General features: G+C 44.1%; 2 protein-coding genes across 29 annotated transcripts; one reads left to right on the top strand and one right to left on the bottom strand.

Annotated features, from left to right (window-relative positions):
- Positions 1 to 1,915: 1,915 nt before the first annotated feature.
- On the bottom strand, positions 1,916 to 7,901 carry Oprl1 (opioid receptor-like 1). Of its 19 annotated transcripts, none has more exons than XM_030248361.1 (6): positions 7,672 to 7,901; positions 7,412 to 7,544; positions 6,955 to 7,211; positions 6,366 to 6,399; positions 4,169 to 4,524; positions 1,925 to 4,087 (listed from the first exon to the last, which is right to left on the bottom strand). In XM_030248361.1, the coding sequence occupies exons 3-6, from the start codon at positions 7,100 to 7,102 to the stop codon at positions 3,564 to 3,566; spliced, it is 1,062 nt and encodes a 353-aa protein (XP_030104221.1). In that variant the 5' UTR covers positions 7,103 to 7,211; positions 7,412 to 7,544; positions 7,672 to 7,901; the 3' UTR covers positions 1,925 to 3,563. The 19 variants fall into 18 exon arrangements, 18 of the variants coding, with proteins under 18 accessions (NP_001305851.1, NP_001305854.1, NP_001305852.1 ...); XM_030248363.1 differs by lacking the exon at positions 7,412 to 7,544 and adding an exon at positions 4,808 to 4,946 and having other exon boundaries at positions 7,672 to 7,900; XM_030248365.1 differs by lacking the exon at positions 7,412 to 7,544 and adding an exon at positions 4,808 to 4,946 and having other exon boundaries at positions 6,970 to 7,211; positions 7,672 to 7,900.
- A 16,557-nt stretch (positions 7,902 to 24,458) lies between these two features.
- On the top strand, positions 24,459 to 26,108 carry Lkaaear1 (LKAAEAR motif containing 1 (IKAAEAR murine motif)). Of its 10 annotated transcripts, none has more exons than NM_199023.3 (4): positions 24,459 to 24,494; positions 25,238 to 25,659; positions 25,774 to 25,896; positions 25,972 to 26,106. In NM_199023.3, exons 2-4 carry the CDS (start codon positions 25,246 to 25,248, stop codon positions 26,029 to 26,031), a joined length of 597 nt encoding a protein of 198 aa, NP_950188.2. In that variant the 5' UTR covers positions 24,459 to 24,494; positions 25,238 to 25,245; the 3' UTR covers positions 26,032 to 26,106. The 10 variants fall into 10 exon arrangements, with proteins under 10 accessions (NP_950188.2, NP_001365872.1, XP_030107580.1 ...); XM_006500655.2 differs by having other exon boundaries at positions 24,488 to 25,026; positions 25,972 to 26,108; XM_006500654.1 differs by lacking the exon at positions 24,459 to 24,494 and adding an exon at positions 24,509 to 25,026 and having other exon boundaries at positions 25,957 to 26,108.
- The last annotated feature ends 649 nt before the right edge of the window (positions 26,109 to 26,757 follow it).

Genomic DNA, 26,757 nt, shown 5'->3' with positions numbered 1-26,757 from the left:
TGGAAGATGAGTGGGTGTGAAGATCATGAGGGGAACACATTGGTGAGTGAACCAGGCTGTGAAAGAGATAGGCACCCTTGGGGATAGCCTATCCGCTGGCTATTGTTTGCTAGAGCTGACCACAACAGAGGAGGTACCAGCCAAATTTTCTCTGAAGATTCCAAACTCTTGTCCCCTTCAATGCTCTAGTGGCAAAATCATTTAGTAAGTAGTACTTATACAGACCTTTATTCCCACCCACAGCCCAGCAAAGGGAATGGCCTCCCTCTCCTGTCATTCCTCAAGGCTAGCCAACTAGACCAAGGGTGTTTCTCACCAGGATCCTGTTGGAACTAGCTCTGGTTTTCTCCATGAACTCGGGAGTCTGACTTAATCCACAAAACCCTCACACTCTGGCTCCTGCTGCCAAGGAGATCCTAACCTACCTAAGTACCCAAATCATCCTGCTGTTTCTCACAGCTGGTCAGGGACCTTGGCTGGGCCTACATTAGGGCCACAGTGCCCTCTGGTGGGAAGTGCCTAAAGCAGCTGATGAAGCCTGCCTTTTCTGAGGTAAAAAGACCCTTGGACCTACCTGATCCTATACATCCTGCCCTTCACATAACCCCAGGAGGAAGGCTGCGTGGTTCCCTTTGCACAGAGAAGGAAAATCAGATTCAGAGAAACGAGACTTGATCAAGCCTGGTAGTAAACAGAAACACTTAGGGGTGAGGCTGTGTTACACAGAATGGAGAGAGAATGGGGAAGGTATATAGTCCTGGAGAGCCAGGGAGGTATATTCATCTCTAAGGCTCCCCTAATGGCCAGCCTCCTTAAAGACAATGGCCAGGGTCAGCAACCCAGAATCCCACCACCTATCAGAATCATACAATCTCCTGGGGACTATAATTTCATCAAGAGGGAAATTTTCCCTTGATGCTGAATTTTGTTTGTTTGTTTGTTTGTTTGTTTTTGTTTTTGTTTTTCGAGACAGGGTTTCTCTATATAGCCCTGGCTGTCCTGGAACTCACTTTGTAGACCAGGCTAGCCTCGAAGTCAGATGCTGAATTTCTGTTTGAAACTAATGTGTTTGCTAAGAACTACTGGTGTGCTTGTATAAACACACACATTCACACTCACATTTTGAAATCCTATCCCCCAATGTGATGGTGTTATGAGGTGACTTTGCTATGGGAATAGGTTGTGAGGTTGAAACCCTATAACCTCATTATTACTATTAATATGACATATGCAGCTCTGAAGTCATCTTTCTATAAAGTAAGGATGCAACAAAAACACAATCTCATAGAATCCAATCCATCACACCTGCATCTTTTAAGCCTGTGAGAAATTCATATCTATTGCTTATAAACTGAGAGACTAAAACAAAACAAAAAAACAAATGGACAGTGTCATTAAAACTTGTATAAAACCAAGCATTGGCTCACTAACCCAGTACTGGAAGCAAGGTTTGGCACATAAGACACTCTTCAAAGGCCCCCTGACAAGGGCCATCTGCCTGAGAGTCAACTTGAGCCAGATTGGGCCTACACAGACAAGAGCCAGGAGGTAGATCTCTATAGTATAGGGTCACTCTGCCACCAGAGAAGGGTTCTCTGCTCTGTTATCACCATCCTTTTATCCTTTTAGATTTGCTCAAAAGGCAAGAGTCTACAAAGAAAAGCTGTGAAGGCATTTACCCACTGTCCCTGAGGGTGGGAAGAAAAGATGGTCATTGTCTTGGGAGAAGGAAAGGCAGCAGCCTCTGCAACCCAGGAAATAGTTTCCCTCCCATAAACCAAGAGGCTCCTTAAAGTCCCTCTGCCAAGGGCAGAACAGGTTTTAAAACCCATTAGCCTAGTCCTATGCCTCATTCCAGTGCATATCAATACCCAGGAAGTTACTCTTATGTAGCTGGAATCAGAAAGACTTATTCTACAGGCAGTACTGGTCACTGGTAAGTGTTTATTATGAGAACTCCTTCATTACCCCAGAGGCAGGTTCAGGGCTAGCTACATGCACGAAAATGACATTTGTTGCATGCTTAAATACATAAAGATATACAAATTCACAAAGTTTCTAGCATTAGCAAGAAAACACTAGAGCTAATGGCTCCTGCACAAGTGTCATTGAAAGAACCCTGGTCTCCCCAGAAAGATTGTTAAGGCCAGGTCTCTCTGAGACAGGAACCAGCCTGGGTTCTGCATGGCATGAAACCACCTAACCAAGGTCTCTGTGTAAGATCAGATTCTATCCAAGGTTGCTGGTATTTTTTTATCTGACCCATAGAAAGGGCATTTACAAAGCCTCTTCTTCTGTGAACCAACAATATATCTCCAAGGTATCGACTCTTCTTCCAATGTCCCCAAAACCGTAATAGTCCTTGCAGATTGGCTCAAATGAGCCATTTTAGGCTTCAGCTCTCATACCAGCTCTTCATTTGATGCCAAGCCCAGGCCTTGCTTGGATATGTCCTAACCCTATAAATGAAGCAGGTGGTCACTGTGGGTATAGAATAGAACACATCCTGACTCCAGTCTTCCCGGGCTACAAGTGTGTTTCTAGCAGTACAACTGCTGACCTCTACTGTCAAGTAAAAGAGCGACTGCTGGAGAGCTGAGGGAGGCTGTGGAGAATAAGGAGAGAGCATAGTCTCGTGCCCTGCCCTGCCCATACTGAGCAGCCAAGACACATACCCAAGACCAGCATGTGGTGCCTCCATGCTGTGAGCAGCCTACAGAGGCCACAGAATTTTCTCCTGATTACTTCCCACACAGTTAGAAGCAGGGCTTGCCAAACAGTCTGTAGAATAAGAGTTCACAGTGGTTTTGGAGGGAAAGAGCCTTAGGGAAGCTTTGTGTCTTGTCCCCCTGCTAGCCTCTTGCTGAGAAGGTGGTCCAGGTTGGTAGAGCAGGCAGTGGCAGTACCAGATGAAGTGTGAAGTCCCCTTCATATACTCCATAGTACAGCATGAAAAGAATCGTCAGGAAACAGTCATCCAAGAACCCACTGATGCTCACCCACCTCAGGTAATCTGAATGCATCAGTGGAGTCAGAACTAGATGCTCCAAGGCAACTCCAAGCTTAAGGGCCAGGCAACACTGGGTATGATCACCAGTTCTGTGCAAACACTGAAAGGCTGAGGGCAATAGCACACAACAGGTAGTCACAATAGTGACTACATGACAACTACAATACCTCAGGCTGAGCCCACCTAGAACCAGGGCAGCAGGGAGAAACCAGAGAAGAGTCAAGTGAACCATGAATACCTACATGGGTTCACCAGGCATGTCCACTGAGTTGTGGATGTTTCCATGCAGTTCCTTTGGTTCTCTCTGGTCCTATACCAGGGAGGAAACTTAATCTGACAGAGGCCATGGAGGCCACCTTGATGCTTTGACCTGTCCCATGGTGCTAAAAGGTCTTCCTCTAGGACTGAGCATCCTGAACCAAAAGAAAAGCCATTCAAGGCCCCAGACGCTCAGTTCAGGGTCAACCTAGAGAGCAGTGACCTGTGTGAGCTCCGTGTTGGGTGTAGATGGGCTCTGTGGACTGACAGGCACCATGGGCAGGTCCACGCCTAGTCATGCCGGCCGTGGTACTGTCTCAGAGGTCTTGCAACCAAGGCCTACATCCTTGGCAATGCTGCGCACACGATCAGAAACCTGCATCTCCCGGTGCAGGGCAGAAGCACAGCAGAACTTTCTAAAGCAGGCCTTGAAGTTCTCATCCAAGAAAGCATAGAGAATGGGATTGAGACAACTGTTGACATAGCCCAGGGCTGTGCAGAAGCGCAGAATGGCTACTGCAGTCTCACTACCTGGCTGAACACCCAGTCCTTGAACCAGGACAAAGACCTGCACAGGTGTCCAGCAGCCCACAAACACAGCCACAACTACCAGTACCAGCCGTGTGATGCGTCGCAGGTTCCGGTCCTTCTCTCGGGAGCCTGAAAGCAGCCGGACACCACGAAGTCGTCGAATCATGAGGCTGTAGCAGACAGAGATGATCAGAACCGGGATGATGAAGGAAAAAAGGAAGATGCAGATGGCAAATACAGGGCCCCAATAGTCCTGAGGGGCGGGGATCTCCACCAGGCACTCGATCTCTGCAGGAGAGAAATGAGGTCAGAGGGGCCGGCAAGAACCATGGGGAACTGATTGGTCAGGGAGGAGGACTGCCCACTGACCTTCATCCTCCACTTGTGCTGAGCCCATGATGGCAACAGGAACACCAACCACCGAAGCCAGGGCCCATATGGCCACATTAACGGCCTGGGCTTTACTGGATGTCCGAACATCAAGGGCACGGATAGGGTGGCAGATAGCTACATAACGGTCTACACTCATGGCAGTCAAAGTGAAAGTGCTGGTAAACATGTTGTAGTAGTCGATAGCAATGACCGTCTTGCACAGTGCATTCCCAAATGGCCAGAAGCCCAGAAGGATGTCTGTGCCCTGGAAGGGCAGTGTCAGCAAGACCAGGGTATCAGCCAGTGCCAGATTAAATATGTAAATGTTGGTAGCAGTCTTCATCTTGGTGTGCCTGTAGAGGACAAGGAGAAGAAACGCTCCATTTGGCCATTTTGTCTAGACTTGGCCGCAAAAAGACCACCAAGAGGGTCATCATCTTTGAATCTCTCAACCCCAGAGTCTCCAAAGAAGCTTATTAAATGGCAGATCCTGCACTACACCCAAGGTCCACTGAGCCTAGGACTTTAACAAGCTCCCCCATGTGATTATGACATCTACAAAAAGGTTCCAATTCTATGACAGGACTATCCTGGAAAAGTTGGGGGCATGGAAGAGTACCTGAGTACATATCTAACCTGAATGTGAATTTGTGGAAGGAATCAAGAGAGAGAGATGCTGTCTTCTCTCCTCAGTCTCTCTTAAGACTCCTCTCAGAGGGTTTTCAGGGCACTGCCTGTAAAGTTCATCAAAGATCTTCCAAGTGCACAATGTTGTCTAGCAATGAAAACAGAAAATGGTGGTCCAGCCAAATGGCTCAGCTGGTAAGGGCACTTATTACCAATTCTGATGACCTGAGTTCCATTTCCAGGACACATGTGGTAGAAGGAGAAACTTACATAGTAAAAGGAGAAAACCAACTTTCTCATCTGACCTATACATCCAGCAGAAACACTCATACCCAAAAATAAACACAATATTTTTTATTCTAATAAAGAAAAAAGGAGATGTGCTAGTTAGGTTTGATTGTATCCAAGCACTGGGAACCATGCTAGGAACATTATAAGTTATAAATATTAGTGGAATGAATTAATGTTTATGACAGTGGTAGGGAAGGGTGACTATAGTGATGATGATGAAAGTGATGGTGGTAATGGTGGTGGTTATAGTGGTTATGGTGGTTATGGCAGTATGGTGGTGGTAGCACTAGAGATAACAGTAGTCCATGATGTTTAGTTGCTACCAGGGAATCTGAGATTAAGTTCTGTCTCTTAGACATTAATCCCAGAGACCTTAATTACAATAAATAACAATGTTAATGATAATGGTAGATATCTGAGCCAAGCTCTTCACATAGATTTTATCTCATTTGAGGTTTACCCCAAAGCAAAAATGCCATTTAATCTCTACGCTGTGGAGAAGGAAGCTGAGACTCAGAGGAACTAAGTAGCTTTCATAAGGCTTAGAACTGCTAAGGTGCAAAATGGGGCTCAGAGCATATTTTTCTGACTCCTGGCACACATCCAACTCAAACATGCCGTGTGTTGTCTCCTGAGCCAGTGCAGCCACAGCAGTTTCTGAGACTAGTTCTCTGGGGATGCTGGTGGAAAAGATGGCGTTCCTTCTCTACTCTACTGCAGTAAATGGCTCAAGAATTTTAATATCCCAAATGCAGAGGACAATATAGGAGAGAAATGCTGATGACAAGGAAAGGCAAGGCTCACAAACTGTCCCTGGTTGCTGCACGTCTTGCCAAAGACATATCCTTTTAACCATGAGACACATGGATCATAGAATAGTTTCCCACAAGGGTCCTCTGCCAAAAGTCAATACTTGGAATGCTTTTCCAATCACATAGCATATATATATATACACACGTCTGTGCACATGCACCTATATATGACTATATAATCCACATTTCCCATCTAACAAACAGAGAAAACAGTTGCTCAGAAATACTAAGAGGACCATAATGAGGCAGGGTATGGACACTGTACTGCCCCTTCCTCCTCTACCAATACCACACCTACCATGATACCATCAAGGGAACCATGACTGCTCTCTTCAGAGTCATCTTTTTGAAAGAGGAAATATCAGTGAAGAACCTTGCTCTAGTTATCCACCACTCAAGGACCTCCCATGTCTTCCCAATGTCCAAAGAATTTGGCGTCCCCATTCTGGCATTCAAGTCCTCACCTGCTGTCTCCAGTTCCCCTCAATGCCCTCCCAGCTGGAAAAAAACAGAGACCATCATTGCCACCACACATTTACCAATTGCATACTCCTTGCCCAGCTTTCTTGTCCATAGAACTGTACCTCACACTGCCCTCTTCCCCTCACCGTCGACGCTACCTCAGTCATCCAGTACTGCTGTCTTTCTTTGTAGTCCTCCAAATTTTCCCATTTCTGAGCACCAATAGAGCATGGGCTCAGCTAAAGACATCCACCATGAGCATAGATCCTAAAGGCCAATGAACAAGGGCTTCAGGCCCAGCACCAGCCCCTCTTCCTCTCTTTGGGAAATCTTAGGATCCTTTGTACCCATGGTTATTCACATAGACATCACGGCATGGATTTATCTGCAGTACCAAGCCTCCAGGTGGTGACACCTAGTCTGAGACAGATGGGAGCAGAACAGGAGTTGAACTTCAAGGGTGATCATGTCCCTTGAACAGAGAGGGAAGAAATTTGATGGAGCAAGCAGAAAATCCATGCTTGTTCGAATTCATCCAGAACAGCCTCCTGCCTCAGGTTCCCCCTTCACAGATTGATGGGACCCGCCTACCTGAGGATGACATACATGACGAGGCAGTTCCCCAGGAGCCCCCCGATGCACACAGCCAAGTAGAGCCCCACGATGGTGACCTTGAGTCCAAGGGGCAGGAAGGCACTGTGGCTAGCATTGAGGAGCAGGTGATGGGGTACGGTCTCATTTAGGAGAGACAGGTTCCCTTGAAAGTGGCTGCCATACAAGACCTCCCAGAATGGGGCAGGAAAGAGGGACTCCATGCTGTCACCCTGCAAAGCCACTCAGTACAGTTCCTGGAACAGGACACAGAAAGAAGTGACCACAGTGCTGGACACAGTCCACTGAGGCCTTAGAACAGCACAACTACACTAACAGGCACATGAACACCTCGATGGGCATCCACACACAGACACATGGACACAGACAAAGGCATACACATGGGCACATGATGACACACACAGAGGCATGGGGGCACATTTACTCACAATTTTACCTCATATTAGGGTGATAGACTCGCACAGAAGCAACATGGAGGTAGCTACACAAGCATACATGTCCACCCACCAAGACTCAGGGGCTCACAGTCAGCCGAATACAAAAAAATGCCCAAACCATCCTAAGGCACACTGGAGCACAAAAGACATGGAATTTACCCAGAAATGCCTAGGGCTCAGGCACTTCCCTACCTCCCAGTGCTCCCCCACCCCCAGCTCTGTCAGCAGCAGCAGGAGCCCTCACTAGAGCCCCTCTTACCTCCAACAGCACACACAACCTCTTCAGAAGCTGGGCCAAAACAGACCCTAATGCTTAGCAGAAAGGCAGGCAGGAGCACAATGAACTGAGTAATGCTTCTCACTCTAGCTTGGGGTCTGCTCCGGCTGGGAATGGCTCCTAGCTCCTGCTCCGAAGATAAGATATTGACTAGACGCAGCAGCCAGTGCGGCAGCCAGAAGGGGGAGGGGCAGAAGGCTGCGGCTGAGAGAAGGAGGGGCTGCGCAGGTTGGAGAAGGAAGCCAAAAAAAAAAAAAAAAAAAAAAATCGGCTCACACAAGACACACAAGACAGACACACTCAGGATCTGGGACACACAGTGGAGACATCTATAAACACAAAAATGGAGACATGAACAGGAACTCAGACACACATACATGCACAGCCTTAGACACAAGAACACACTTAAGATGTATACAGAGAAATGCTCACCTAGAGGCAGATGTGAGGAAAATGTTTTGTTCTGTTTTGTTTTGTTTTGTTTTGTTTTGTTTTGTTTTGTTTTGTTTTGTTTTGTTGGAGGGGTGATGGGTTAGAGACAGGATTTCTCTGTGTAGCCTTGGCTGTCCTGGAACTCAAAGATATGTCTGCCTCTGCTTTCTGAGTGCTGGGATTAAGGCGTGCACCACCATCACTGGTAAATGTTGTTTTGTCCAGCTTAGCCCAGACCATATTTTGCCAGCTTTCCTGCCCAGAACTGTCCAGTAAAGCAGAGTACCACAGTAATAGACAGCAATACCCTAACCCAACTAATTCTCCAAGGAAAGGCTTTCTTGCAAGTAAGCAAGAGATTGTCTGGACTAAGGACCAAATACTGCCCTGAATCTATTATGTGCTATTTATACCTAATGTACACTAAGCCCAAGACAAAACTGAACCCAGGAACCCCCACTGCATGTAGCCATTACCACCCATATTATCCTCACAAATGAAAGCATCATGTCTCTGAAGTCTGAAGCTGCCTGTCAATATGTCATGGTAAAGGAAAGCCAGGTCTGCTGGTCACTTGGAGCTACACCACAGCTAACTCCCAGAATTAGATCTTAGAAAACACAGAGATACTAAGCTCCTCTTTCTTTGCCAGCACAAGGGGTCACAGTCCACTGAGAAAAAAAAGCCGTAAGTTAAGGTCATGTAGGCTAGAGACCCTATGCTGAGTCTCTAGCCATCATCAAATCATAGGCTTGCTTTTGCTGTCTGTACTGAATGAGAGCCAGATCTCCCACATACAGCCAGACCCTGCTCTTTCTCTAAGGATGGGGACCTGGTTGCTAGGCAACTCACAGAAGTGTTGCTAGGATACCTGTCCAACCAGAAAAGGCCAGAGCAGACAGACACCCCAGGACTCAGCATCCCAAGCTGTCTCCAAGGACTTGTCTCTCCATTCTCAGGGACACATGGACACTCAAGGAGACACATGAGGACACATTCCTGCAAATAAACAGAACATACACAGAGATACCCAGACAGGCGCAGTATAGAGACACAGAGACACAAGGGATATGTGCTCAGAGGTGCACACAAGAATCACATATACAAAACTCACAAAGTGAATGCAGGCACAAAGAGAAAGATACAAACAGGATGTAAACTAGTGTGGAAACAGGCAGGCACAGAGCAAGGCCCCTAGATATATAGTACATAGGTATGCACTCTCTGTTACTGTCTCTGTCTCTGTCTCTCTCTCTCTCTCTCCCTCTTCCCTCCCACTCCAGGCAAAGCTGGCACACAACCTCAGAGTTATCAACCAAGTTGTCTCTGTGCCTCTACAGAGCCTCTTTTCCTAATAGTCTTTACCTGCTTTCCAGCCCAGGTTCCAGATTTAGAAAGAGGGTGCCATAAGCATTGTTTAAATATAGGCAGAACAGAGCCACAGAATGTCCCTTCGTCTCATGACCTTGAGTTGGGTCCTGTGTGCTTCACCTTGCCCCACTGCATGGATCCCATACCCAAACCAGCTCTACTCTGACCTAGCCTAAGAAGCTTTCCCTGCCACTGCCTCAGTCCCAGGAGTTCTTGGCTTAGCATTATGGCCTCAACTATGAATCAGCTACAATGCTGCCAAGTAAGACTGAGCTCTGGTCTCAACATATATCTGGAATTGTGTACCAATAGAATGTAGCTCAGAGTCCACATGCTCAAATGCTGTCTCAGATGGAAGAATAATTTGGTTATCTGACAGGTGACTCGGCCACAATGGGGCACTGGTGGTCCAGAGGAAACAGCTCAAGCATCTTGATCCCAAACAGAAACTCAGCAAGGATAAGTGGACTTTCCAGAGGGGATGAAACAGGACAATACATAACATAAGTGACACAAAAGTGTCAGCAAGAAACATGAGAGTAATACTGAAGATTCAGGCAACACAAACAACAACATGACTCATGTAGACAGTTCACTGTTGAAGCCACCAATGGCTGCACATAGGTATTAGAAGTGCCTAAGCAAGGTCCAAAACAATACTGTGTAGGTATGACTGTCCTGTAACTTGTTATGTAACTGTCCTGTAACTAGGCTGCCTGGCCTCAAACTCAGAGATCCACTTGCTTCTGCCTCCCAAGTGCTAGGATTAAAGGCATGTGCTACCAAACCCAGTTCAGTTACATACTTTCTTGCCTCAAGAGGAAAGAATTTGGCACACAGTTACAATAAAATCTGTGTGTGTTGGGGTTAGGGGTTCTATAATCTCCAAACAGTGAAAATAAAAACTTGGCTCATTATCAGGAACTATCTAGGATAGACTAAAGGCATGCAATCAATCTTTCTGAAGATGGCCCACTCTATTTGCATGGTCTGCGATCAAGGGCTTCTGGCTAACTTGACAGAGAAAGGAGCTCTAGCAATTAATCCTTTACTTAATTACCTGCTGCTAAACAGTATATGTTAATTTTCCAGATTTTTGCACTTATTTAAACATAAAACAGTAAGAAAGTGTTGACTTTTTGGTACAGAATTTTTAGAGTTAAGAGACCAGCACTTATTCAAGCACAGAGAATTATAAAGTAAGAGTTAAGTTTCCTACAAGGCTGGAGATCATCAGACTTTTGGTCTTCCCACTTAAACCTGTTCCCCTAAGGCCTGGCAGGCCCCAGAAGTTCATCCTGACTTAGACAAACTGGACCAAACTTTAGGAGTCTGATGCCAGGCAACTTACTGCCAGCATATTCAATTGCAGTACAATTTTGGGACAAGTCTCCTGGTATAACACAATCCCTACTGCACAAGGAGGCATTATTACATTGAATCTCAATTCAAAGTACATGTGATTTCTTCCAGGAAGATGAGTTCTAGAGATAAACTGCCTTAGGATCCTAGGGAAGGATTTGGTGTGGAGTGGGTCATACAATAGTGTAGAGATCATTTGGCCTATTAGCCACCTCCAGTCCTGGATATGAAGCTTGGGGGCGACCCAAGCTATACAGATAATATAAGGCTCATTTAGACTACTAGCCATTTACTGTCCTGGTTGAGGGAGCTTGATATGACCTTACCTAACAAATAATACAGATCACCAGGCTATTAATCACCTCCAATTCCCAGCTTTCTGAGAAGAAAAACAGGTAACACAATCACAAAAGAACTCAAATGATATGTACTCACTGATAAGTGGATATTAGCCCAGAAACTTAGTATACCCGAGATATAAGATACAATTTGCAAAACACATGAAACTGAAGAACAAAAAAGACCAAAGTGTGGACACTTTGCCCTTTCTTTGAATTGGAAACAATCACCCATGGAAGGAGTTACAGAGACAAAGTTTGGAGCTGAGACAAAAGGATGGACCATCTAGAGACTGCCATATCCAGAGATCCATCCCATAATTAGCCTCCAAACGATGACACCATTGCATACAGTAGCAAGATTTTGCTGAAAGGACCCTGATATAGCTGTCTCTTGTGAGACTATGCCGGGGCCTAGCAAACACATAAGTAGATGCTCACAGTCAGCTATTGGATGGAGCACAGGGCCCCCAATGGAGGAGCTAGAGAAAGTATCCAAGGAGCTAAAGAGATCTGCAACCCTGTAGGTGCAACAACATTATGAACTAACCAGTACCCCAGAGCTCTTGACTCTAGCTGCATATGTATCAAAAGATGGCCTAGTCGGCCATCACTGGAAAGAGAGGCCCATTGGACACGCAAACTTTATATGCCCCAGTACAGGGGAATGCCAGGGCCAAAAAATGGGAATGAGTGGGTAGGGAAGTGGGGGGGAGGGTATGGGGGACTTTTGAGATAGCATTCTAAATGTAATTGAGAAAAATACATAATAATAAAAAATATTTTTAAAAAAAAAGAATGGTTAATTTCTGTATGGGAGCTAGATAGCAGAGTGGGGAGTTGCCTTTACTGACAATAAGATGGAAATGTCTTTCTCAATGTGATCTTAGACCAAAGCTTTTTATTCTTTTAGTTAATAGTGAGGCTAAATTATATTTTTCCATGCTTGTGAATCTAAAAGAAAGAGAAAAAAAAAAGGAAGGAACTAAAAGACTAGATACCTGAGAGAGACACCATCTATCTGCCCAGTGTCAATCCTATCCAGTGTAAAGTTTAAAGGCACAGACACATACAGCAGTTGGGGTTTTTGTTTGTTTTGGGGTTTTTTGTTTTGTATTTTGAGACAAGGTTTCTGTGTAACCCTGGCTGTCCTGGAACTCATTTTGCAGACCAGGGTGGTCTCAAACTCAGAGGCCTTCTGAGTACTGGGATTAAAGATGGGGTTTTTTAACCTCTCATGAAATGAAAATGCATTAAGTCTAAATTCACTTATTTTGACCTTAAAAGTTGTAGAAGTTAGCTGAGTGGCAGTGCCGCATGCCTTTAGTCCCAGCACTCAGAAGGCAGAAGCAGGCGGATCTCTGAACTTGAGGCCAGTCTGGTTTATATATCCTGTTCTGTCCCAGAACATCCAGAACTACATAATGGAGAGTCCCTCTCTCAAACAAAATATAATAATAATGATAATAATAGTAATAATAATAATATGATATAACATGATCATATGATAAAGGCAAAGAAGACAGAAAGAAGAAAAAGAGCAAAAAGCATTTTTAACATTTCAGGGTTCTTTCTGTTCCCAGTGCAGCATGGCTCATGGTCCCAAGAGACATAGCTCCAAAACATTAGCTACTGAATAAATAAACTGGCATGTTCCTCCTTATCCGTCCACTGGTTCCCACAAGCTAAGAGAATGTCTATCTCTGATCACTTCTGTAAGTGTAGATGTAAGTGTGCCTTGACAGGAGAGAAAGTTAAAAAGATTTGCATGCAGCACTTCATTAAGATTGATGGCAAAGCAGGACTGATCTAATCTATCCTGCTGAAGAAGTAGAGTCAGGTTTGGGAATGCCAGAGGAGTGATTAAACAGCTAATGAATGTGGTAGTTTGGATGAGAATAACCCCCATAAGCTTATATATTTACTAGTCTGGTTCCCAGTTGATGGTCTGTTTAGGATTGGAAGATATAGTCTAGTTGTAGGAGGAATGATACTGGGGGTGGAAGTTTCAAATATCCATGCCAGACCCAGTCTTACTCTTGCTGCCTGCAACATGCAGATTAGATGTGTATTCTTAGCCACTAGTCCAGCAACATTCCTGCCTGCTACCATGCTCTCTGCCATGATGATCATGAACTAACCCTCAGAAATTATAATTAAACTCCCAATTAAATGCTTTCTTCTATAAGCCACCTCAGTCATTCATGGTGTCTCTTCATAGTTATAGTAACCCTAGCTAAGACCATGAATTACTAAAATTATACATATATAATTTCAAGTTGAGAGACAGTATAGAAGCAGCAATGCCATTCCTAATGTGTGTTGGACTTAAAACTTACTGCTTTGAGGGAGTAGTTCTCCCACTGTGTCTCAGAGCACCTCAGGGCCTCTAGAGGATCAACCTTTATGATGATGTTCTCTGGAAAAGCCATGAATTGTTCCACCTGAACCAAAAATAAGTTATAGAAAGTCTAGAAAATGTCTATCTGTGACACTTATCAAACATTAAGTGTATCTCTGGCCAGAAAAACAGAAATTAAGAAACTCAAAGTGACATACAAACCATCTGGGACAGATCAGTCACTGATAGTCTAATGCACTCACCAACAATACTTTAAGATGAACTTCAGCATGAACTCTCAAAATGATAGTGATGAAGAGACAGAAACATGACTCCATACAGTCAGTGTTAGCAACCTGAGGAGTTTCCCTAGACTTCTAGGGATCTCAGCTAAGACCCAACCAGCAGCATTGACTTTAACACTGAAAAGGACTACCCAGTATAATAAAGATATTTTAACACAAAAAGGACTATTAAGAGGGGGGGCGGGAAAAAAGAGCTGCCGGGAGAGAAAATGAAGGGGCAGCAGATGTGGTTCCGGGCTTAAAAGTTGCTACTTTTGCAGGACCTGAGTTCGGTTCCTAGCACCTGTAGCAAGCCACTTACAACTAACTATACTTCCAGCTCTAGGGTTTCCAACACCCTCTTCTGGCCTCCAGAGGCCCGCAAATATGTGTGGCATATGGGGTGGGAGGAGACAACAGATAGAAAGAGGCTGAGACTGAAACAGGCAGAGACAGAGAGATACAGGCACAGAAATACAGAGAGACACAGGGAAGAGAAAGAAAAAGGAAAGCATACTTTAAAAAACTAAATAGAATAGACTTCAAAATTTAAGAAGAGGGGCAGAGAAAGAAAGTATACCTAAGTGTGTGAGTGGGCTTCCAGAAGGAAAATAGTTTTTACAAATGTAACTTCTTTATTTTTTGTGGGTTTGTCTGTGTACCCTGTGTGTCTGGTGCCTACAGAAACCAGAAGAGAGCATTGGATTCCCTATCACTGAAGTTATAGACACTTGTAAGCTACCATATAGATGCTAGGAGCCAAACCTGAGTGTTCTGGAAGAGCAGCCAGTGCTCTTGACCACTAAACCATCTCTCCAGCTCCACAAAGGGAATATTTTTTAAGGTTTACTTTTAATTATGATATGTTTGTGTCTGTGTATAGGTATGTATACATGAGTGCAGGTGCTCTCAAAGTCAGAGGCTTCAGATTACCTAAAACTGGAGTTACAGACAGTTGTAAACCATTCAACCTGGGTGATGGGAACCAAACTCAGTTCCTCACATAAAGAAAAGTTTATGTTCTGAAACTCTCAGTCATCTCTCTAGTCTCCAGGAATTTTTTTAAGACAGGGTCTTATTTTGTAGCCCCGGCTGACCTGGAACTCAGGATCCACCCGCCTCTCCCTCCTAAGTACTGGAGTTAAAGGTGTCTGCCACCACACCTAGCAGAAATGGGAATTTTTAATATAACATGGGAGCTCTTTTCTCTCTACCCATAATAATATTTTCCTTAACAGGAAAGGTCAGAGAAAGGTAGATAAAAGAAAGGAGTTGTTCTAGAAATTTAACTTTAGTTTTGACACAACAAAATTATTTTAAAATTAATTTCTACTTATTTATTTTGGGGTTTCCTGGTGGTGGTGGTGGTGGTGGTGGTGGTGATGCATTTGTTTGTTTGTTTGTTTGTTTGTGACAAAGTCTCACTATATAGCCTTGGCTGGCCTAGAACTCCTATGAAAAACCAGGCTGGCTTCAAACCCACAGAGATCAGAGTGCCTCTGCCTGCTGAGTGCTGGGGTTAAAGTGCCAGCACTGGCCTGCTTTTTTCCCTACACCCTTTTATTAACACTTGCAAGTTCAATTAATATATTTACAAAGCATAAAGCCAGTTGGAATCTGGTTTTCTTCAACACTTCCTCCCTTCATTAAACTGATATGGAAGGAGTGCCCAGGGGAAAACAGACTGAATGCTAACAAATTACCAGAGGTCTGAAAACAAACAAAAAAGTGGTTGGAAACCAAAATGCTTTCAAAGCAAGCAAACAAAATGGGTAGCCTGGAGCAGCAGTTCTCTGCCTTCCTGATGCCGAGGCACCTCCCATACGATTATGTCATTGCTACTTCATAACTGTCATTTTGCTGCTGTTATGAATTGTAATATAACTATCTGATATAGTGGATAAGGGTCGTTGGATGTTGAGAACTTCTGAGTTAACTAGCTGTCACTAAGGAAAAGAGTTGTTTTTGGGCCGGGCAGTGGTGGCACATGCCTTTAATCCCAGCACTTGGGAGGCAGAGGCAGGCAGATTTCTGAGTTCGAGGCCAGTCTGGTCTACAAAGTGAGTTCCAGGACAGCCAGGGCTACACAGAGAAACCCTGTCTCGAAAAAACAAAAAACAAAACAAAAAAAAAAAAACAAAACAAAACAAACCCCCCCAAAAAAGTTGTTTTCTTTGGGGTTGCCACCCCTAAATGGTAGCCAGTAGATGGCAGTACACCCACATGAACATACTGGCAACACTGAGTGGACTTGGTGAGTTTTAAAAGGAGAGTGAGGAGTTAGAGGAAATAGGAGGTAGACTTATAAAAATTCATTATATGTGTATTAAATTCTCGAAAAATAAAAATATGGAAATCTTAAACCAAATGCTTTGAAAAAATCGAACAAGTAAGATCCTAAACAACCAATTCAGAATAAATAATAAATGAATTATTGGCCAAACCAAAGAAGCTCTGAGCCTCAGAAAGAACTCACCAAAATCTACCTGAAGAAATAATGTCAATGGTTTGGACACACAAAGGTTTCCACATTGGTACCTAGTTCTAAGGCAGGTGACTCTTCCCATCTTGGGGTCCCACATGTGGTACTGTAACCGCCCATGCAAAAGCTCAGCTCTAACCTCAAACGGAATGGGATGTAGTTTACACTGTATGAGCGACTAGGACTCAGGAGTACAGATTTATGTTGCCCAAAATTCCATGTCCCAACCAATAACAGTTTCGTGAAATTTCTATAGTAACAAAACCAAAAAAAAAAAAAAAAAAAGTCATAAATCAGGCACTTTTCAAATGATAGGAATATCACACAGGCAGTTACAGCAAAACAGGGAAACACCTCAGATGCTATCTTAATGGCAGTCTTAGCTTTAGGGTGGGTGGAAGTTAGTTGTCTGTTAATATTTTCCAAACGGTTTCACCTGTTAGTCACAAAGCTGTTCGGTCAGACACAGAGGTAACAAGGAATGACTATCAAGTTAGCCCAAGAGAACTTATGCTCTTCTGTACCTATAACCCACAACCTCTCGGTTGTTGACACTCTCATCAATTAATCAGCAGAAGGATCACTGGAAGGTGCTGTGCTTCAAGAGCCTTACAGTTTTCCAACCCCACAAAGGCAGAGGAAAAGTTATAGTCCCTTCCTAAAACATAATTTTCTCTTGCTCCCTGTGTGACCTTATTTCATCCCTCCATGGGAACTGGAAAACCCCTCACACACATGTCTCCCTAGCATAGGCCCTGGGAGGGTGAGAAGGTCCAGGACTCTGTCTTAAACAATGAAGCCATAGGAACAGTGGCATTCCCAATTGAGTATTATATATCCAGGAAGTCTGCTCTGAGGAGGTGGCCTGCTGGTGAGCCTCCCCAATTCTGTTTTTTCCGAGACCAGGACCTTCCTCCTAAACAGCCCGAGTCCAGCTGTCACCCCCAAAGACCTACACAGGGAAGAAGGAACCAGAAAAGGCTTCTTGGGGGTGCTTTGGAATGCAAATGTTTGGGAATTGGAAGAGAATCTTCATCCCACTCAGCTGTGGGGTTGAGAAGGCAAACTTGGGGACTGGGTGTTGTAGAGTCATAAATGGACCTTCAACCAAAAGCCAGAGCAAGCTTCCAAAAACAGTGGAAACAGTTAATATCTTCCTGAAGAAAGTCTAAAAGCTTAGCTGAGGGCCAACTTTCAGCCATAACATGCCCACCTGCAAGTAACAGAGACCCACCTGTCAGCCCAGATGTGCTACCTACAAGTGAAAAGATGGTCCACCTACAGGTGCTCAGGTTCCAAACTCCAGTAGCCATCACCGGTCCATGTAGGAATGAAGGAGAGACTTAAACACGGGCACTGAAATTATCACACTCATTAACAGATTGTGGACTTAATACATTAACTTCATTAGCCTAATTTATGTGGGATAATCATATGAAAAGTGATTAATGATTTAATATGAGTAAATTATAGAATTAAAAAGTGAATTACAAGAGAATTTTTCTTTCTGAGATTTGGTGACCTCACTTTACTTACACACTACATATAATTTAATCATACATTCAAGTATAGAGAGAATTTCTTTTTTTTTTAAGATTTATTTATGGGCTGGAGAGACGGCTCAGGGGGTAAGAGCACCCGACTGCTCTTCGGAAGGTCCTGAGTTCAAATCCCAGCAACCACGTGGTGGCTCACAACCATCTGTAATGAGATGTTCTGGAGTGTCTGAGGACAGCTACAGTGTACTTACATGTAATAAATAAATACAAAAAAAAAAAAAAGATTTATTTATTGATTATATGTAAGTACACTGTAGCTGTCTTCAGACACTCCAGAAGAGGGAGTCAGATCTTGTTACAGATGGTTGTGAGCCACCATGTGGTTGCTGGGATTTGAACTCCTGACTTCGGAAGACCAGTCGGGTGCTCTTACCCACTGAGCCATCTCACCAGCCCTAGAATTTCTTTTTTAAAAAAAGATTTATTCATTTATTTTATGTATATGAGTACACTGTAGCTGTACAGATGGTTGTGAGCCTTCGTGTGGTTGTTGGGAATTGAATTTAGGACCTCTACTTGCTCCCGTCGGCCCTGCTCCCTCCGGTCAATTCCACTTGCTCAGTCCCTGCTTGCTCCAGCTCAAAAATTTTATTTATTGTTATACATAAGTATACTGTGGCTGTCTTCAGACACACCAGAAGAGGGCATCATATCTCATTACGGGTGGTTGTGAGCCACCATGTGGTTGCTGGGATTTGAACTCAGGACCTTTGGAAGAGCAGTCAGTGCTCTTATCCACTGAGCCATCTTGCCAACCCTAGACTAAATTTCTTATAAGCATCACCTGTCAATAAAAAATTTTATGGCCAATAAGCTGAGGCAGGAAATAGGAGGTGAAACATCCAGCAGGGATAGAGAGAATTCTGGGAAATAGTGAAAGGCACAGGAAATTTGAGCTGGAATGCCGAGGAGACAGATGTAAGCCACTTGTTAGCTAAACTCAGGATAGAATAAAGGGGAGATTCGCCCCAGGAACAAGGAGAGGAAGCCAGCCACATAGCTGAACCCAGGTTAGAGTAAAGAATAAATGAAGAGCAAGTTAGAGAAAAAGCCGAAGCTCATGACCTCAGCATGGGAAGAAAAAACATGGATTTTTTTTTTACATTCAAGTTTATCAACTTTCCCACAAATTTTGTGAATATTTTGTGTATGGGTGTTTTGCCTGCATATGTGGAAATTATATTTCTTAAATATGGAAGAGTACTTTAGTTTATATATGTACACCAATCCTTCATTATGTGTTCATCTATTGATGGACAACTAGTTTGATTCCAATTCATTAATATAGTGACTTTTAATATATAGACAAGGACATGCAAATATGTCTATGGTAGGGTATGGAGTTCTCTACCCAGGGGTAAAATAGCTAAGGCATATGATAGTTATAATTTTAATTATTTGTGAAATCTGGAAACTGATTTCCACAATGGCTATGTTAATTTGCCCACACCAAAAGTCAATAACAATTCTTTTCTCTCCATATCCCCTCCAACCATTGTTGTTAGATAAGTTGAAGATAGCCATTCTGACTGGCAGGAAGAGGTACCCCAAGGTAGCTTTATATGCATTTCAATGATAACTAAGAATATTAAATACTTTCTAAAATAGTATTTAAATATTTAAGTATTTAAATAGTTACCAAACATTTGTGTTTATTTTTTAAACTGTCCATTCAAATCACTTGCCCATTTGTTGACTGATAGTTTTTTCTTTAGCATTTAATGTGTTTTTTGTTTTTAGTTTTTTTCCACTGTCCTGAAACTCACTCTGCAGACCAGTCCTGCCTTGAACTCATACAGCTCTGCCTGCCTCTGCTGTGATTAGAGGAGGGTACCGCCACTGCCTAGTAATTCTTTATAAATCCTGAGTATCAGCCGCCTGACTTCCTCCCATTCTGTGCGCTGTCTGCTCTGCTGATTGTTTTCCCTTTTCTGTACGGTAACTTTCTATTTTCATGGAGTCTCGTCTGTTGATTCTTAAAGTTAGTTCTCATGTTGTTGGTATTCTATTTAGAAAGTTCATGGCTACCCCAATATTTCAAGTTTTAGATTAAGATCTTTTGTATGAGGTGAAGAACCTTTTTACTCTTCTGCAGGTAGAAATCCAGCTTTGCCAGCGCCATTTGTGGGCTAGTCTACTTTCTCTCCAGTGTATGTTTTTGCCTCCTTTGTCAAAAATTAAGTCAGCACAGCTATATCATTGTATTTCAGGTCCCCTATTCCATTCAGTTGATTTGCCTGCATAGTTTTCGTGCCAGTACCAGACTATCCTTATCACTACAATTTGAAGTCAGGTACTATAATACTGCCTATAGTGTTCTTATGCCTTAGAATTGCTTTGTTTATTCGTGGTCTTTGTGGTTCCACATGAATTCTTGTATTGCTTTTTTCTAAATCTGTAAAATATATCAGAATTTTAATAGGTATCACATTAAATCTGAAATTAATTTTGGTAGTATAGCCATGCTCACAATATTAATTCTATCAATCCAGAAGTGTGGATGTCTTTCTGTAATCTATTATCTTTTGTGATTTCTCTTTTCTGTTATTTTTTTTATTATTTATTTTTGTGAATGGTTGTTTTGCTTGCATATATGCCTTTGCACACCACATGCATGTATTGCTCGCTGAGGCCAGAAGAAGTTGTCAGATTCCTTGGAACTGAGTTCCATGTGGTTGCTAGGGATTGAACCAAGGTCCTCCAGAGGAGCAGTCCATGTCTATCTCAGGGTTTTACTGCTGTAAACAGATGCCATGACCAAGGCAAGTATTATAAGGACAGCATTTAATTGGGGCTGGCTTACAGGTTCAGAGGTTTAGTCCATCAAGGTGGGAGCATGGCATTGTCCTGAGAGTTTTACATCTTCATCTGAAGGCCACTAAGAGAAGACTAGTTTAGGGTCTTAAAGCCCACACCCATGGTGACACACCTACTCCAACAAGGCCACACCCCCTAACAGTGCCACTCCCTAGGCCAAGCCATACAAACCATCACACTGTCCTTAATCACAGAGTCATTTCTCTGGCTCGCTATTTCAATATCTGAACGTATTTGTTGTCAAGGGCTTTACTGCTTTGGCTAGATATATTCCTAAATACTTAACGTTTGGAGTTATTTTGAATGAATTATTTCTCCTGATTTTTTCTCCAAGAAAACTCTGGTGATACAAATGCTTTGTTTTATTTTTTATTATTTTGTTATGTATGTGGGTGCTTTGCCTGCATGTATCCCTGTGCACTGTGTGCATGCCTGGTGCCCATGGAAGCCCAAAGAGGGTGTCAGATCCCCTAGAGCTGGAGTTATAGATGGTTATAAATTGCCATGTGGGTGCTGGGAATTGAACCCAGGTCCCAGGTTCCTTTGGAAAAGCAGCCAGTGCTCTTAACTACTGAGCCATTTCTGTAGCCCCTACTGCTTTTTGTTTATTTTTTTATGAGTTTTGTATCCTGCAACTTTATTGTAAGTGTTCATTACATCCAATAGTTTTCCAGCAGACTAAGTAGGATCTTTTAAGTAAAGAATTGTGCCATCTGGATGAACCTAGGCCTCCCCGCACATATGTAGCAGATGTGCAGCTTGGTTTTTGTGTGAGTCCCAAACAACTGGAGTGGGGCTATCCTAAAAGCTGTTGCCTATATGTGGGATATATTCTTCTAGCTAGGCTGCCTTATCTGGCCTTAGTGGAAGAGGAAGAACTCAGTCTTGATGAGACTTTAAGTGCCAAGGCGGGGGTGGGGTGGGGTGGGGGACCCAGGATGTCCCCACCAGCTCAGAGAAGGAGAGGGGAGTGGAGGAAGGATTGTAGGAAGGAATGACCAGGAAGGGGGCAGTGAGTGGGATGTAAAGTGAATAAGCAAAACACAAATTATTTTTTAAAGTATTTTTTTTTAAAAATTGTGCTCCCCCCCCCCCAAAAAAAGCTGGGCGTGGTGGCACACTCCTTCAATCCCAGCACTCAGGAGGCAGAGGCAGGCAGATTTCTGAGTTCGAGGCCAGCCTGGTCTACAGAGTGAACAGCCACGCTATAGATAGAAACCCTGTCTTGAAAAACCAAAAAAATAAAAAATAATAAATAAAATAAATTTAAAAACTTAAAAAATTGTGGCATCTATAAAAAAAAAGGATAGTTTGATTTCTTACTTCCCTATTTTATCCCCTTTATCTTTCTCTTGTATACTCTTGTATACTTACTTTAGCTAAGATTTTGAGCACCATATCAAATAAGAAAAAGGGAGTAGTTGGGTAGCAGTGGCTCACACCTTTAATCCCAGCACTCAGGAGGGAGAGGCAGGAAGATCTCTGTGAGTTCCAGGCCAGCCTGGTCTGCAAAATAAGTTCCAGGGCAGTCATAGCTACACAGAGAAACCCTGTCTCGAAAAGAAGAAAAAAAAAAAAAAAGATGGAATGAATGGGTAGCCATGTGTCTTTCCTGATTTTTAAGAAAACACTTATTCATGTGTAGAATTTGTCCAATGTGTGTGTGTGTGTGTGTGTGTGTGTGTGTGTGTGTGTGTGTGTGTGTGTGTGTGTATGTAAACAGATGTACTTATGGCTATAGTACAATATGTTGTAAAAAAGAAAACAAGAAAGGCTAAATATTAGAAGATAAAGAACTAAATACAAGTAAGGGACACAAGTTATAAAAGAGGATATAAAGCTAATTGTTTTTCAGGTTTGGTGGTGGATACATACATAAAAATATATGCAATATCAAAAGAGTAAAATCTAATGTGAAGCTACAGTTTCTATTTCAAATAGCTATTCTAACTGTATAGAAGTTCACTGAGGTGTATAGATGTGGAGTCTTCCTGCCTCTCCCTCCTGAGTGCTGGGATTAAAGGTGTGAACCACTGCTACCCAACTACTCCCCTTTTCTTTTTTTTTTTTTTTTTTTTTTTTTTTAGATTTATTTATTTATTATATGTAAGTACACTGTAGTTGTCTTCAGATACACCGGAAGAGGGCACCAGATCTCATTACGGGTGGTTGTGAGCCACCATGTGGTTGCTGGGATTTGAACTTCGGACCTTCGGAAGAGCAGTCGGGTGCCCTTACCCACTGAGCCATCTCACCAGCCCCCTACTCCCCTTCTCTTATTTGATATGGTGCTCAAAATCTTAGCTAAAGTATACAAGAGTATACAAGAGAAAGATAAAGGGGATAAAGTAGGGAAGTAAGAAATCAAACTATCCTTTTTTTTTATAGATGGAACAATTTTTTAAGTTTTTTAATTTATTTTGTTTATTTTTTTATTTTTTTGGTTTTTCAAGACAGGGTTTCTATCTATAGCGTGGCTGTTCACTCTGTAGACCAGGCTGGCCTCGAACTCAGAAATCTGCCTGCCTCTGCCTCCTGAGTGCTGGGATTAAAGGAGTGTGCCACCACACCCAGCTTTTTTTTGGGGGGGGAGCACAATTTTTTTTAAAAAAATACTTTAAAAAATAATTTGTGTTTTGCTTATTCACTTTACATCCCACTCACTGCCCCCTTCCTGGTCATTCCTTCCTACAATCCTTCCTCCACTCCCCTCTCCTTCTCTGAGCTGGTGGGGACATCCTGGGTCCCCCACCCCACCCCACCCCCGCCTTGGCACTTAAAGTCTCATCAAGACTGAGTTCTTCCTCTTCCACTAAGGCCAGATAAGGCAGCCTAGCTAGAAGAATATATCCCACATATAGGCAACAGCTTTTAGGATAGCCCCACTCCAGTTGTTTGGGACTCACACAAAAACCAAGCTGCACATCTGCTACATATGTGCGGGGAGGCCTAGGTTCATCCAGATGGCACAATTCTTTACTTAAAAGATCCTACTTAGTCTGCTGGAAAACTATTGGATGTAATGAACACTTACAATAAAGTTGCAGGATACAAAACTCATTTAAAAAAAATAAACAAAAAGCTTTAAAAAAAAAAAACCCTCTTGCAGTTTACAGAGATGTCAGTCTCTGTGGTCTTTGTGAGTGAGAGTCTTTTGGCAGACTCCAACAATGCACACCTTTAATCCCAGCACTCTGGAAGCAGAAGCAGGTAGATCACTGAGTTCAAGGCCAGCTTGGTCTACAGATAGATTTCCAGGATAGCCAAAGCTACACAGAGAAACCCTGTTTCTAAATAAATAAATAAATAAATAAATATTAAACTACTGTAGTTATTTTTTTTAAATCACTAAATTGAGTGCACTGTAGATTATAGAACTCTAAGGCCTGCCATCCAAGTTTAGAGACAGGGTTTAGCAAAACTTAGGTAGCAAGATTTAAGTCTCATTTTGGTAAACCTCTAGACCCCTGAGATCCCAAACTTACTCCAGAGTTGATGAAAGGGGGTTCTGAGTTCCTACAAGGGCTTACGGTGGGCCTTAGCCACAAAGGTATTTTGTAGGAGCTATGCCCAGAAAGCTAGCTCCAAAGAGCATCTACAGCCAAAACCCAGCCCCCAAAATCGGGACAGTGAATCTGAGACTCAGAGTCACCTCAAAGGAAACATGGGAGAAGACCTGAGGCAGGATACAACACACGCATGACCCTAATCCCTGCACCTTAATGCTTGCATTGGGGCTTATTGGGGTGAGGGCGGGGCTTCAGGTTGCTAGGCAACATAGTCACTAAGGCCAAAGACTTCCCACCGAAACGGCAGAAAGTATGAGGGTGTGAGGGCCTGGGATGGGGAGGCCTAGATGTTGAGCTGGTAGGTGGGCAAGTGGTTAGACAAATTTAGGGAAGAGCACTCAACCATGTCTCTACTTCTCACCCACAGGAAGTCAGGAGCTTCAACTAGGTTGAGAATGGTTGCTAGGGTTGGTTTCCTTTCCCTCTCTGAGCCATTCTTCTTTTGTCTCTTCTTCCATGGGTTCTGCCTCCCACATCTTTGCCCATAAGGAGATAGGCCAGGAGAACAGAGGCTTGTCTTCCCTGTGTACATATGTACACACAGATCCAAATTCAAATATACCTACACCATTCACATACACACTCCGACAGACATGTGTAAATACAAACACAAGATGAGGTCCTCTGCCCAAGGTATCATGAAGGTTCATGCCCTTAGCCCTACCCCAACCAAAGACTAGGGATCAGGGAACAGGATCAGACCAGTCTCTGATGCTACAGAGTTAGGGAACGCTGAATGACCCATGACCATAGTGATGTGGATTGTGGAGCAACAATAGCAGGTAGTACAATCCGTCGTCGGGTTTTATAGTCCTAAATTGGGTATACTCCTAAAAGTGGAGAGGATCAGAAAGTCATGGCCTACTGCAGATATGCACAGGGTCAGCTACCAGTTTAGGAATATGAGTTAGGTGGCTACAGGAAGTCCCATAGATACAGAACTGGAGCCATAGTTTTCCCCTACGTGGCTGGACATCCCCTTTTCTTCCACAGACCGGAGCATGCCGACCCTGGGAGTAAAGGGTGCACGGGAGCGGGACAAAAACAGTGCATCTGGAGCTGGAGCTGGAGCTGGAGCTGGAGCTGGAGCTGGAGAGAAGCACAGGAAGGGCCCGAGGACTACAGACCCTCCGAAGACAGGCTGGGCATTGACTAAGCAGAGGCTGGTAGCCTTGTCCCCTACACTACGCCAACGCCACCTGCTCTTTGGCGACTTTCTTGACGACATAGGCAAGGTGGCCTCCATGTTTCCACGCGAGTCGGTGGAGTTACCCTACGACATGCCTGACCCGCGCACCTGGTCACAGGCATTAAATCTACCATCTGAGCATCAAAATCGGTTTCTGGGCCTTATTAAGGCCGCGGAAGCCCGGGGCCGAGTCCATACCCTGCGGTTGCGCTACACCCGAATGCGGGTAGGAAGAAGGGAGAGGACCCAGTGCATCTTCTAAAGAGGGCCTACCCTGCGGGTGGAGGGAGGGTACTCCTCTAGCATGCTCGCAGGGTTGCTCAGTAAACTTGGTTCCCAGGCAGAGGAAATCTCTTTGCTGATCCAGAAGCAGAGCTCCGCGCGCGCTGCCATCCGACTGGAACTGTTCCTACCACCCCAACTGAAGCCCACAAAGATCCCTGATCCTCTGGACCGACACGAGGTGTGGGGAACCCCGGAGACGGGTGGGAGGGTTCCGTGCCTCGCCACACATTGGCTCCAGCCTCTCTCTCTGCAGCGGAGGCGTGTTGAGACAATCCTGGAAGAGGAGGTAGATGGCAACATCTTCCCCCGATGACTGAGACCTTGGCGTTCAGAGACCCTACGGTTACAGCAGCTCCCCACCCTCTCATATAAAGTTCTCTTCCAAGGGTTCTCTGGTATTTCCCCTCTTTTCCCCCTGGGCCCCCACAGGAAAAGACAAACATGGATGCTGCCTCTCCTTCAGCCACAGCCACAGAAGCAAGGAGATGTTGGTGGGTGGGCACTCCTTTCTCCCAACAGCCTGCAAGTGGTGCCCTTCAGTGCCATTAGATGTGGGAGGTTACTAGTGTGGAAAAGCACAGGGATGAGCCTGCCTAAACACCAGCACCCCCGGAAATCTGGGCTGTCTCCAAAGTTAGGGTCATTCCATCTGAGGACTGGGGTGGCATTCTGGGAGGGGGAAATGAGTGCAAAGCCAAAACTGGCCTTTAGAGAGTCCAGTTGTGCCCAGATGACCAACAGGTTGAAAATGGGGTGCTCTCTCCAAGATCCCTGGATGGTGGGACAGAAAACCCTCCCACTCCCTTTCACCGGAAACAGCCTCCTGTGCCCACTCATCCACCAGACACAGGAAGGAAGCTACCCATCCCATTCTGACCACTGGACTCTGAAAAAGCCCCTCATTTCTGGGCTGCTCATCTTCCTCCTCTCCACAGCACTGGTTCTTTGCAGAACCTGTGGCCTCTTGGCCTCTTGGCTCCCAGTACTTGTCCTCCTTTCCAGCCCCTCTCCATCAGGCTGCACAGAGGTGGAAGCTGCA

This window comes from Mus musculus, chromosome 2 (assembly GCF_000001635.26).
Source record: "Mus musculus strain C57BL/6J chromosome 2, GRCm38.p6 C57BL/6J".
NCBI classification, from domain to species: domain Eukaryota; kingdom Metazoa; phylum Chordata; class Mammalia; order Rodentia; family Muridae; genus Mus; species Mus musculus.
Note: the sequence above shows the minus strand (reverse complement) of the source record. Positions and strands in the feature narration are given on the sequence as shown.

Excerpts from the sequence above, each read along its gene's own strand:
- Lkaaear1 (XM_030251704.1), top strand. The coding sequence starts at position 24,981 with ATGACCCATGACCATAGTGATGTGGATTGTGGAGCAACAATAGCAG. Across the intron at positions 25,027-25,237 it reads TTGTGGAGCAACAATAGCAG|ACCGGAGCATGCCGACCCTG; the intron begins GTAGTACAATCC and ends TTTCTTCCACAG. Across the intron at positions 25,660-25,773 it reads TGCGCTACACCCGAATGCGG|GCAGAGGAAATCTCTTTGCT; the intron begins GTAGGAAGAAGG and ends CTTGGTTCCCAG.
- Oprl1 (XM_017316323.1), bottom strand. The coding sequence starts at position 7,178 with ATGGAGTCCCTCTTTCCTGCCCCATTCTGGGAGGTCTTGTATGGCAGC. Across the intron at positions 4,525-6,954 it reads GTCATGTATGTCATCCTCAG|GCACACCAAGATGAAGACTG; the intron begins GTAGGCGGGTCC and ends TGTCCTCTACAG. Across the intron at positions 4,088-4,168 it reads AGCACAAGTGGAGGATGAAG|AGATCGAGTGCCTGGTGGAG; the intron begins GTCAGTGGGCAG and ends TCTCTCCTGCAG.